Genomic DNA, 12,771 nt, shown 5'->3' on the forward strand with positions numbered 1-12,771 from the left:
CGGTTGGCCCTGATTGGCCCATGAGGTGGACATCCTGATTACTGGATGCTGGGGGTTCTGTATGCCATGCAGCTTGTTGCCCTCTGTTGTGGTGCAGGATTCTGTCCTGTCACCAATAATGACAGCTGGTCGGCTTCTGTATGAGGAATCAGAGAATTGTAGAGTTGGAAGGCGACCAAAGGCCATCTATTCAAAACCCCTGGAATGCAGGAATCTCAGCTAAAGCATCCATGACAGATGGCCTTCCAAACTCTGCTTAAAAACCTTCAATGAAAGAGAGTCCACAACCTCCTGAGGGAGACTGTTCCACTGTTGAACAGGTCTCACTGTCAGAATGTTCTTCCTGATGTTTAGTCAGAATCTCCTTTTTGTTTATCTGGAAGCCATTGGTTCCCTCTTCCATGTGACACCCCTTTAGACATTTGAAGATGGCTACCATATCTCCTCTCAGTCTCCTCTTTCCAGGCACCGTGGCACCATCTTGTTGTTTGCTTCAGGCAGCCAATGGCCAGCTCTCAATACAACCACAATATTCATCCCCATCAAGTAGCAAATTCAAAAGCTGTGTAGACAAGATTGGGGATAATACAGGGCCACAGAAAAGCAAGGGAGATATCACCCAAGGGGGGACTATTCATGCTTAGTGGTCACAGAACACTGAGTGTCAGTTGGGAACAAAAACTGAAAATGTGGACAAAGGAATGGAATAGAATAACTTGCAAGGAGGTGTGGCTGGTTGTTGCAAATGGCTGGTAGGAGCACTACTGTTAGGAAGTAAGCATATTCTGCAACATTTTCTTGCAGGACTCACTTGTAATAACACAGTTTCCCAGCGCTGAGGGCCTTCTGGTGGTTCCCTCACTGCGAGAAGCCAAGTTACAGGGAACCAGGCAGAGGGCCTTCTCGGTAGTGGCACCCGCCCTGTGGAACACCCTCCCACCAGATGTCAAAGAGAACAACTACCAGACTTTTAGAAGACATCTGAAGGCAGCCCTGTTTAGGGAAGCTTTTAATGTTTGATGCATTACTGTATTTTAATATTTTGTTGGAAGCTGCCCAGAGTGGCTGGGGAAGCCCAGCCAGATGGGCGGAGTATAAATATATTATTGTTGTTGTTGTTATTATTATTATTATTATTATTATTATTATTATTATTATTAACCCTGCAGCTATGGTCCTACTGTATAATACTCATGAACGCAACAGGGTTGTAGCCACAAACTCCTACTCAGAGGAGACCTATTAAAATTGGTCAGAGTTAAAGGTAAAGGTAAAGGTACCCCTGCCCGTATGGGCCAGTCTTGCCAGACTCTAGGGTTGTGCGCTCATCTCACTCTATAGGCCGGGAGCCAGCGCTGTCCGGAGACACTTCCGGGTCACGTGGCCAGCGTGACAAGCTGCATCTGGCGAGCCAGCGCAGCACACGGAACGCCGTTTACCTTCCCACTGGTAAGTGGTCCCTATTTATCTTCTTGCACCCAAGGGTGCTTTCGAACTGCTAGGTTGGCAGGCGCTGGGACCGAGCAACGGGAGCGCACCCCGTCGCGGGGATTCAAACCGCCAACCCTGCGATCGGCAAGTCCTAGGCGCTGAGGTTTTACCCACAGCACCACCCGCGTCAGAGTTAAGACCTCTTAATTTCAACAGGTCTACTTTAAGAATGGCTAGCATTGGTTACAGCTCATCATTTGGGGGTAGGGGTTAGTTTGCTAAAGCCACTTAGCTATGCCTAGCCATGTGAGTGCTCTAACTCATATCAGACACATGCTGAACTCTTAGCTCCACGGCCACTTGACTCAGCTATGACTTTGAAGGAATTGCTAAGCTTGTGTCTGGACACATACCTGAGAAGCATTCGCAACTCAGACATCTCACAGTGGCTTTGTGGTGTCAGCCATCACTTTGAAATGATTGTGTGTGAACCTCCCTTTGGAGACGTCCCAGCCGCCTAGATTTATGGCAATATTCTCTGCTGCTCTGGGTGCCATTCATGCCTGCTTTCCACTTGTCGGCAACACTCATCAATCTACCTGACCGCTACTTGATTCTATCTCTGCACTGAATTATTCTCCGACAACTTGTGATTGCTTTTCTCCCCACAGCCCTGAAGTATTGCATGCTAGACGGTAAGAACTTGGTAGTATTCATGGCCACCTAAAGTGAATTTTCATTTCCTTGGAAATTCTCTGGTCTCATCAGCACTGTAAAGTCCTACCTCCCATTCCATGGGTTCCTGTCGAAGACAAGCTCCTGCATTGGTTATGTGCAATTTTAGTCCTACTCAGAGTAGACCCATTGAAATGGATGGACATGAGCCGAGTAGGATTTTGCTGGAAACACGCCAGTTAGCCGTGAAAAGAGCCTTCCATTGGCTGCAACTGAAAATTGTTTCCAAGCCTAATTACTGTGGGTGGAGCGATTTGTGTTTAATTGCACAGCACTGCCCATTCACTGTATACTTTACAAAGGTCACCCCACCCTCCCATGGAGAGTCTAGGTAGCTGCAAATCTACCCCATAGTAGGGGCCATAGCTGTCTCTACAGCCACATTTCCCCAAGTTGGAAAAGAGCCTTCTGGAAAAAGCCCAATCAGTTCCAAAGAAAGACAAGAGCTCGCATCTGCTGACTCCTTTCCCCATAAAAGGGGAAGTATTTGCCAATGTCTCCAATAGACCAGGGATTCCTGTTTTGTCCTAATAGTGGTGGAACCCAGCGAGACCCAATTTTCAAGAGTGTTTTAAATTTGTCTGAATTGCTCATCTTTGATTGTTGTTGTTGTTGTTATGAGTGGGGAGGCCAAAGGGGGAGTGGGAAACCATTTCCGCAGACCCCTGCAACCTAGCATTGAGTCTGCTTATGCATCATTAACACACGAATAAAGGAGGGCACATATTTGCACAAAATCTGCATAGGTCACTTTATACACCTAGATCAGGGGTCTGCAACCCGCGGCTCCGGAGCCACATGTGGCTCTTTTACACCTTTGCCGCGGCTCCGGGGCGGATACTAATGAGGGGAGGAGGCGCATTGTGCGCCCCGACACTCCCCACTGTGGCGAGCGCTGTACTGGCTGTGACGTCGCATGGGGGCGGTGCGTGCATTAGTCACGCACCGTCCCAATGTCACCTTCCCGCCCGCCCTCCCGCTACATTGTAAGGGGCATGTACGCTGGTCACTGCATTGAAAGGGGGCATGTACGCTGGTCACTGTTTTGAAGGGGAGTGAAGAACACACACACACAAAAAGGTAACTTGTTAATTTAACGTTTATTTCTATGAGGAGGAGTAATTCTGAGGGGTCAAACAAAGAAATAATAAAAAAGTGACAAAAAAATTATTTTTATAATGACGAGTTTTGCGGCTCCCAGTTGTTTTTTTCTTCGGAAACGGGTCCAAGTGGCTCTTTTTGTCTTAAAGGTTGCAGACCCCTGACCTAGATGCAAATCTGGAAAGAATTACTCAAACAGAAATAGAATTATGTGTCCCCATAGTGGAGTAGACTCTGGCCAGGCTATTTTATTTTTATTTATTAGATGTACATATTGCCCTTCTTCATAAGATATCAGGGCAGTTCACAGAATAACATATAGGATAAAAACAAGTTAATAATTAAAACAAAACAGAAAATGCAGACACATTTAAAAAGCTGTAGAATATTACAGAATATCCACAGCATAGATTTGAAGCACATTGCGTCCATCATACAATCCTGGGAACTATAGTTTACTCTCAAAGAACTACAATTCCCAGCACTCTTAACAAATGACAGTTCCCCGTGCTTTATAATGTGCTCAGAATTTATGAGACTGAGTGCCACCCCAAAAAAAAGAAAAAAGAAAAACAAAAAAAAAAGAGACTGAGTGCCACCCAGATGACCTACTGTATGTGCCCGCTCAGTCTGCATTTCAAGTGCATAATCCTTGATGGGCAATTTCTTATGGCTCCTTACGTTTAAACTGGGCTTGGACCAGACAGCCTTCCAAATGGAGGATGCCATGGAGGACTGCCCTTTGTAAAACAGGACACTCGGCCACATAGGTACCAACTCCCTAGAGCCCTGGGTACCCAAACACCCACAAAATTCCCCATGGAGGGGCCGGGCACCCACAAATTTTGGTGCCAGGGCCATGCACGCTGCATGGCACCCACAGCCCCGTGGGAACAAGCTGACACTCTTGCCACGGAAGGCAAAAGGGGGGGAAGTGGGGCTATAAGGTTAAAAAATAATAATCATGGTACCTGTGCTGAAGTTTGAAGGTCTGACTAGTGAGACTTTCTTTCAAGTAAATAGCTCAGAGGCACAACATCTGCTTTTCCTTTATGTCCATCTATTTCGTTTAATAATTTTTATATACCACTCGACTGTAAACAAAAATAGGTAAAGGTAAAGGTACCCCTGCCCGTACGGGCCAGTCTTGCCAGACTCTAGGGTTGTGCGCTCATCTCACTCTAGAGGCCGGGGGCCAGCACTGTCCGCAGACACTTCCGGGTCACGTGGCCAGCGTGACAAGCTGCATCTGGCGAGCCAGTGCAGCACACGGAACGCCGTTTACCTTCCCGCCAGTAAGCGGTCCCTATTTATCTACTTGCACTTCGTGCTTTCGAACTGCTAGGTTGGCAGGCGCTGGGACCGAGCAACGGGAGCGCACCCCGCCGCAGGGATTCGAACCGCCGACCTTTCGATCGGCAAGCCCTAGGCGCGGAGGCTTTTACCCACAGCGCCACCCGCGTCCCTGTAAACAAAAATACACACCCTCAAATCTGTTTACAAAACAAAAAAATAAAATTATCAATTTTTTTCCCCAAAAATCATTCCATATGATTAAAGACAACAGTAGCAAAAAATAAATACAACACAGGCAACTTCTATCTCCATATCTGGATAGGCTCCAGCAAAAACAAAAAGGTGCCTGCCTGGTGTCAATAAGGCAGTGTTTCCCAACCTTGGGCCTCCAGCTGTTGTTGGACTACAACTCCCATCATCCCTAGCTAGCAAGACCAGTGGTCAGGGATGATGGGAATTGTAGTTCAAAAACAGCTGGAGGCCCAAGGTTGGGAAACACTGCAAGGCACCAGGGGTTTCCAAGGGTAAGTGCATGCAGAAAGCTCCAGGTTCAATCTTCAGCTTTTCCAGCAAGGGCTGAGATTGCCCCCTGCCTGAAACTCTGCACAGCTGCTGCTGCTGCCCATCAGTGTGGTCAATGGAGGGATAGATGGACCAATGGTCTGGCTAGGGTGGCAGGGGTCAGCAAACTTTTTCAGCAGGGGGCCAGTCCACTGTCCCTCAGACCTTGTGGGAGGCCGGACTATATTTTTTTTGGGGGGGGGGGGGAATGAACAAATTCTTATGCCCCACAAATAACCCAGAGAAGCATTTTAAATAAAAGCACACATTCTGTTCATGTAAAAACACGCTGATTCCTGGACCGTCCATGGGCCGGATTTAGGAGGTGATTGGGCCGGATCCGGCCCCCGGGCCTTAGTTTGCCTACCTATGGGCTAGGCACAAGGCAGCCTCCTGTGTTCCTGTGCATAGGATGGCCCCATAATGCAGAGACCACAGTAGCTGATTCTAAAGGCCCTCTAGGTAAAGGGTCCAGTCGTGACCGACTCTGGGGTTGCAGCACTCATCTCACTTTATTGGCCAAGGGAGCCGGCGTACAGTCATGTGGCCAGCATGACTAAGCCGCTTCTGGTGAACCAGAGCAGCACACGGCAATGCCGTTTACCTTCCCACCTATTTATCTACTTGCACTTTGATGTGTTTTCGAACTGCTAGGTTGGCAGGAGCAGGGACTGAACAATGGGAGCTCACCCCGTTGCGGGGATTCGAACCACCGACCTTCTGATCGGCAAGTCCTAGGCTTCGTGCCACCCGCATCCCCTAAAGGCCCTCTAGTCTAGTGAATCCATATTATGGGATGGGCCTGAGCACAAGTGGCCAGAAGGCTGCTGTTGTAAGCAGGCCTTGCTTGAGGGTTTCCCAAGAGAACAGGATGCTGGTCTGATCCTTCAGGGCTCAGTCTTTTTATGTTCTTAATTTTGAAGCTCACCATTCCACATTCTTAGCTATTTTACCAACAGACTGGCTTCGGAAGAGCATATTTTAGACCCGTGACCTTTCATTTTTTCATTTTCTTTTTTCATGCGGTGCTTATCTCCTGCTTTTCCTCCTGGAAGGAAGCCCAAAACAACTACAGTACCAGCAAAACAAACAGAGAGCAACTCAATAAACACAACATCCGGTTGCCTCCAATGCTAGCGCTACTCAGAGTGGACCCCTTGAAGTTAATGGACCTGACTAACTGAGGTTCATTAACCTCAATGGGTCTACTCTGAGCTTAGTTGGAAACAACCCATAGAAAGGATGTGCTGAAAATGGCTTGCAAGGCTGCATACGCACCATACTTCAAGCACACGACTTCCCCCAAAAGTGTCCTGGGAACTGCAGTTTACCCCTAGCAGAGTTACAATTCCCAGCACCCTGCACAAAACTACAGTTCCCAGGATACTTCGGGGGAAGCCATGTACTTTCAGTGCACAGAGCGTAGGCAGCTCATTAAAGTACTGTACTGTACTGCCTTCCCCGCACCCGCTTCTCCAGTGACGAAAGAATATTACATGCTTTTTGTTCTTCCTGAATTCCCGCCTCCTTTAAAAAAGAAAGAAGGTAAAGCTTAAAAGTCTTTGCTGCTCAGTTAAGTGAAGAAAGGTGAGTGCAATGTTTTCCATAGACACACACCCTTTTCCCCACTGCCTTTCTCCCTACCCCCCCCCTCCTTTTGAAAGTGTGGGGGGAAGGCAGCCTCGCCCCTGGGTGCAATCCGGCGAGGGCGAGGGCGCAGCGCCCTTTCGCAAACGCAGCTCCTCGGCTCTCCGCGAGGTGCCAAAACGCGAGAGCGAGCGCGATCCCTTTAAGCCCCACATCTTCCCACTAGGCTAAGCTCCCCCCACCGGCCGATCGCCCCTCCCCGAGCTCCTTGGCACGTCCCCGATTGGTGGGCAGGGCCGGTGCCTTTGAAGTGTGCTGCAAGATCGGAGCTATTTGACGTGCGGCTCCGGGAACGGGAAGGGCTTTTTTTTCCCCAAAAGAGGTTTTTATTATTTTTATTATTATTATTCTTTCATTAAAGTCTCGCTGGGGCCGGTGCGCTGGTCTTTGCCGCCGCTCCTGCCAGGCGCCCGGGCTTGGGCGCTGCGGAGCTCGCCTCTCCTGCCTCTCCCTCCCCCTCCCCAGCCTGGCCCGACCCCACCCCCGCCCGGCCCGCTCCCCAAATGAGCGCTGGCTCGCCCGCTGGATCTAACGCAAGGACATCGCCCACCAGCAGCGGAGGGAAGAGCGCGGCCGCCGCCACCTTCTCGTCCTCTCCAGCCCAGGCTCCGGGAGCCGCGCTCTCGCACCTGTCCCCGGAGGACCCCCTGCGCCAGGCGAACCGGCTTCCCATCAGGGTGCTGAAGATGCTGAGCGCCCACAGCGGACACCTCTTGCACCCGGAATACCTGCAGCCCCTCTCCTCCACGCCCGTCAGCCCCATCGAGGTCAGTGCCAGCCAGCTCTTTCCTGCTCGCGCTTCTCCCTCTCCGCACACGCCGCTCCCCCGACGGCGAATTGGGCGACGGGAGGGTCCCCCGGCACCTCCGGGCGCTTCTCACCTGCGTCCCTCCAGAGCTGCGCCCCGCTTCCCTCGCGTCGGTCCGCGGTCCCTTGGGGAGCCCCACCCTGATCTCTCGCCCTGGCTTGGACTTGAAGTCCGTCTGTTCTCCATCTCTCTGAATTTGTGGAGCCGGACGGGAGAAAATCCTCGTCCGGACTTTCCTTTTAAATAGAGTCCCAAGCAAAGAGAGTTATTTGAGTTCTGTGATTTTAACACAAATTCCGACGGCGGAGGAATCGCTTGTTCGTTCCTCGATCTCCCGGCCCGAACTTTGCGAGGCAAGGTTCGTGGGCTTTGGCAACGATCGTTGCGCGCGCCCGGAGCCTTTGTGGATCAAAGGCGGGTGATCGCGGGATCCATCGGGGTGGGAAGGAGCGGGGGTGGGGGTGGGGGGGGATAGGCAGCGGGTGTGAATCGCCGAGGCTGCTTGTCTCTCGGTTCCTGGGAGAATCTTTCACCCGGGTTCGGACCCTCCATGAGCCGAGCGCCCGTCTGGAGAGTGAACCAACCCGGGCCGGATCTGCTCGTCTGTGGGGTTTGCAGGAGGGGAAACTTCCGTCCGGTTCCGCCGGAGGGAATTTCCGTAAGGGTGGCGCTCCTAAAAAGAAGGGGGGTAGCCTAAAATAGTAGGGGAGTCGGGGCAGGAGTGTTTTTGCAACTAGGGCCGGGAAGGGGGCACCGTTTGCGGGATCTCCGCCGTGCGCCCCGGGGGCCTTTCCGAGTCGTTGCCTGTCCTTTGGGTGGGTGTTGCATTGGGGGTGGGGGCTCAGTTCCTCCCGACGCGTCCAGCTCTGCGTGGTCTAACCAGCCTCTCTGTCTCCTTCCTTGCCTTGCCTTCCCCAGCTGGACGCCAAGAAAAGCCCTCTGGCGCTGCTGGCGCAAACCTGCTCGCAGATCGGCAAGCCGGACCCTCCGCCCGCCTCCAAACTCAACTCCGGCGCTTCGGCCGGGCTCTCCGGGCCGGACAAGGAGTCCGGGAGCCGCGGCGGCGCCCTCAAGCAGCTTGGCGAGCCGCCGACCGAGGACAAGTCCAGCTTCAAGCCTTATTCCAAAGGCGGCGGAGGCGGCGATCTGCGTAAGGAGGGCGGCGGCGGCGGGCAGCCGAACCAGGCCGGGCCGGGCGCGGAGAAGACGGGCTTCCGCGTGCCCAGCGCCGCCTGCCCTCCTTTCCCTCCGCACGGAGCAGCCGCCACTACCGCCTCGTCCTCTTCCACCTCCTCCTCCCCGGGCGGCTCGAGGGGCAGCTCTCCGCAGCAGCACGCGGATTGCAAAGGCGCCGACGACAAGAAGGAGATGGATATGTCCGCCAAGGCCAGCCCCGACGGCGCGCAAGGAGCCGGCGGCAGTAGCAGCCGCGCGGGCAGCGGCGCGGGTAGCGCGGAGCCCGGAGCTCATACCGAGGCCTCTTCCGGGCGCAAGTCGGAGCCTCCGGCCCTGAGCGCGGGCCACGTGGCTCCGGTGTCCCCATACAAGCCGGGACACTCGGTGTTTCCTTTGCCGCCCTCCAGCATCGGCTACCACGGCTCCATCGTCGGGGCCTATGCTGGCTACCCGTCCCAGTTTGTGCCCAGCTTGGACCCTACCAAGCCCAGCCTGGTGAGCAGCCAGTTGCCTGGCGCCTTGGGGTTACCGGGCAAGCCCCCCAGCTCCAGCCCTCTGACGGGGGCCTCTCCCCCTTCCTTCATGCAAGGATTATGCCGCGACCCCTATTGCCTGAGCTACCACAGCGCCTCGCATTTGGGCACTAGCAACTGCTCCAGCTGCGTGCATGACCCGGGCAGCCTGAAAAGCGGATATCCCTTGGTGTACCCCACGCACCCTCTGCACACCACCCTCTCCAGCGCCACACCCAGCCTGCCAGGCCACCCGCTCTACACGTACGGCTTCATGCTCCAGAACGACACCCTTCCCCACATATGCAACTGGGTGTCTGCCAGCGGACCCTGCGACAAGAGGTTTGCCACCTCGGAGGAACTGCTGGCCCACTTACGGACCCACACGACACTGCCAGGGGCAGAAAAACTCCTGGCTGGCTACCCTACCTCTGGGCTGGGGTCCGCGGCATCTTGCCACCTGCATCTCCCACCCACCGGCCCCGGGAGCCCCAGCTCCTTCTCTTTGAGAAGCCCGCACACTTTAGGACTAAACCGGTACCACCCTTACGGCAAGAGCCACTTGCCCACGGCCGGGGCGTTGCCGGTGCCCTCTTTGCCCGCAGCTGGACCTTACTACTCTCCATATGCCCTTTATGGCCAAAGACTAACCTCAGCCTCTGCACTTGGATATCAGTAACTACAATTGTCTGCCGCCTCTCCCTCTTCTTTTCCTGCCCTCGTCCTGGGACTATGTATTTATTTACTGTATGTTAGCTTAAAGCTGGGAATTATAAGTGCATTAATACGCCAATGAATCAATGGTATGCAAAAAGTCTGTGTCCCCCCTCCCAAAAAAATAATATTGATTATAACAGTACCCAACCTAAATCTCTCTCTCTCTCTCTTTGCTTGTGTGGGGGCTCTTAATTGTGTTTTCTTTTATCTTTCTTTTAACCCCCTATAATTTTCTTTTTAAAAAAAAAAATCTCGATCCCCCATAAACCATTTGCATGATTCTCACCAAAATGCACCCCTCCCTCCTTTGTTTCCCCCCCCCTCTCTTTTCTTTTTTAAAAGGAAATAGTTTTTCCCCCTTTTGTACAGTTATCAGAAATGTAATTATATTTTTTTTTGTCCTTTTGTGTATTGTGTTCTAAGGAAAGGGGCGGCGGGAGGTCAGCTGGGAGATGTTCTGTGGCTTTGTTCTAGCTGCAGGATGGCAAGAGCATCACTTGCCATGCGGTGGTGAGATGCACTTTGCTGATGGGTTGTGAGCAAGGAAGGACCCCAGCCTCTGCCGCCGGCTTTGGTTCTGAGGACTACTCCATCTTAAGTCGGGTGCCCTCTCTCTTCTCCATAAAGTCAGGTGCTCTGAGCGTTGAGAGTTGGTGGGTGCCCTGTATGGAGGCAAGGGCTGATGTGCCAGTTATCCTGGTGCTTGGATGTTGCTGATGATACTTGAAGCCCAGAAAGTGCGCTGAGCAAGTTGATCCATCACAGGGACACCTACCACAATTTTTTTGAGGTGGCTCTTCTTTTGTTTATTTTGGTGTTTTGTTTTTTTTAAAGACCTGGATTTAAATAAAATTGGCAAGCACCCTTGAGGGACTGGAACTGAAGACCTATTTTTCCCCAACCTGCACCAAATGAAGAACTCAAAATAACTTTTGCTTAGCCTAGTACAAGCTGGATCCTTATAAAGAGTCCGGCTAGCCCCAAGGGGCTAGTTGCATCCTCAACTGCAGGCTCAAATCTACATACCAAAAAAAAACCATTCAATCCTCCCCAATCCCCCAATTTATCTTGACCTATGGGAATGGAACTGTCATTAGGTTGTGGAGCCCCACCCCCACCCCCCATCCCCAGTCTTAACGCAGCGCGGAAGGCTGCGGATCATTTTGGGTGATAAGAGCTCCGTCCTGGTAAGTCTTATTTTGTTAATAAATGAATACTTGGCTATATCTACCCTGTAGTTTGTGCTGTCTTGCATTCTCCCTTCGGCTGCCTGTGTGTTGTGCGCATTCTTTCCGTATGAACCACAGCACCAAAACAAAAGTGGGGGGGGGGGAGAAACCCCTTTAGTGAATGACCTATGGCCTTTTTAGGACACATTAAAGATTAGCAAGAATATGAAGGTGAGGATTTAGTTTGGGGATTTAGCACGGTGGTAGAGCATCTGCCTTGCATGCAAGCGGTCCCTGGTTCAACTCCTGGCATCTCAAGGTAGGGCAGGACAGATCCGCTGTCTGACACCCTGGAGAGCCACTGCCATGCCACTGGAGACGATACTGATTTGGAAGGATCAAAGGTCTGCTCAGTACAAAGCAGCTACCCATGCTCCTAATTTCCAAGGCATTAGCAGCTGAAGGTTTTTCTTTCTCGTGCAGGAGGAGGCATTCTTGTTCTCTGCCTCCCCAGGTAGGAACAATGAGGTGGTATAGTCCTGAATTTGTAGGGTAGACTGTATCCTTTCAGGCTGCAAGGGGTCACCTTTTTCACTTCAGAAAATAACCTGCCAGCAAGCGGCACAATAGGCACCAGGCTGAGCTCGCTTCTTTCTCCTTGATATGCCAGCATTTGCAGCAGCAGCATCTCTTCCCCCCGGGAGCGTCACCTCCGCACACCTGTCACCTGTTCCTTACGGCCCTTTCTGCCGCTTGATTCTGCTGCATGTTGTAGACTGCTTCAGCTTCCCTCCAGAGTGTTTCCTCAAGATGCCTCCGCGAATGAGTCCTCGTTATAGGAAATCTGCAAACTGAAGGACTGTGTCAGGAGTCTTCACAAAAAGCAAAGCGGAGGGGAGTCGGCGGCGTAATTTTCTAGCCTGCCTGGGAGAAGGATCACCGAAAGGCTGCAGCGCCATCTAGTGGTAGAGAAAAATCCAGCTGATTGTGTGTCTTGGTACGAACGCCGGTTACGTAGCGACAAGCGCACCTTCGGCCGCCTTAATGACGATTACTTTCCCTTGCAAATCTGCCGAAAGATGCAAAACACGAAGGGCAATTGCCTCGCGCTATCATCTGATTTTACTCAAATTCCCAGAAGGTCTTCCATCGCTCAGCCTCTTGGGTGGCCTTTCAAACTTGGGGGTGGCTCCCCCCCCCCCACTTTCTCCTTTTGCAAAACAGTGCTGCATAAGCTTTGCAAACCAGCTGCTCTGGGCAGCAATATTTGGGGGCGCCGTTTCCATATTTCAGTCTGTGAAGAGCCGGGAGACATCCGTAGTTGAATTTTGCAGCTGAGGTCTCGAAAGGTGCGCTTGGCGAAATTTGCTCCTGGGCTGGGCTCCTAGACATACTATTCTCCTGGTAGCAGTGGACGCAAAGTAGCATGGAATTTGAGTCAGATGGGAATACTGGTGAATTGAGTAAGCTTGGTTTGGCTTTCCTTGTGGTTGTTCCATTTCCACTGTACCTGCATTTCATTACCCTCCATGATATTAGTTGGCATATCCATGTCCTCTATTTAAAATCTGGTGGGGGGCTTCTAGTGTTAGGCCTGCTCATTAATGTTAGACCCATT

The 12,771-nt window shown here is 52.0% G+C and overlaps 1 protein-coding gene across 1 annotated transcript; it reads left to right on the forward strand.

Moving 5' to 3' along the window:
* The first annotated feature begins 6,978 nt into the window (after positions 1-6,978).
* On the forward strand, positions 6,979-10,137 carry ZNF703 (zinc finger protein 703). The gene is made up of 2 exons (XM_028708624.2): positions 6,979-7,538; positions 8,498-10,137. Exons 1-2 carry the CDS (start codon positions 7,275-7,277, stop codon positions 9,944-9,946), a joined length of 1,713 nt encoding a protein of 570 aa, XP_028564457.2. The 5' UTR covers positions 6,979-7,274; the 3' UTR covers positions 9,947-10,137.
* The last annotated feature ends 2,634 nt before the right edge of the window (positions 10,138-12,771 follow it).

Source organism: Podarcis muralis, chromosome 15 (assembly GCF_964188315.1).
Source record: "Podarcis muralis chromosome 15, rPodMur119.hap1.1, whole genome shotgun sequence".
NCBI classification, from domain to species: Eukaryota; Metazoa; Chordata; class Lepidosauria; order Squamata; family Lacertidae; genus Podarcis; species Podarcis muralis.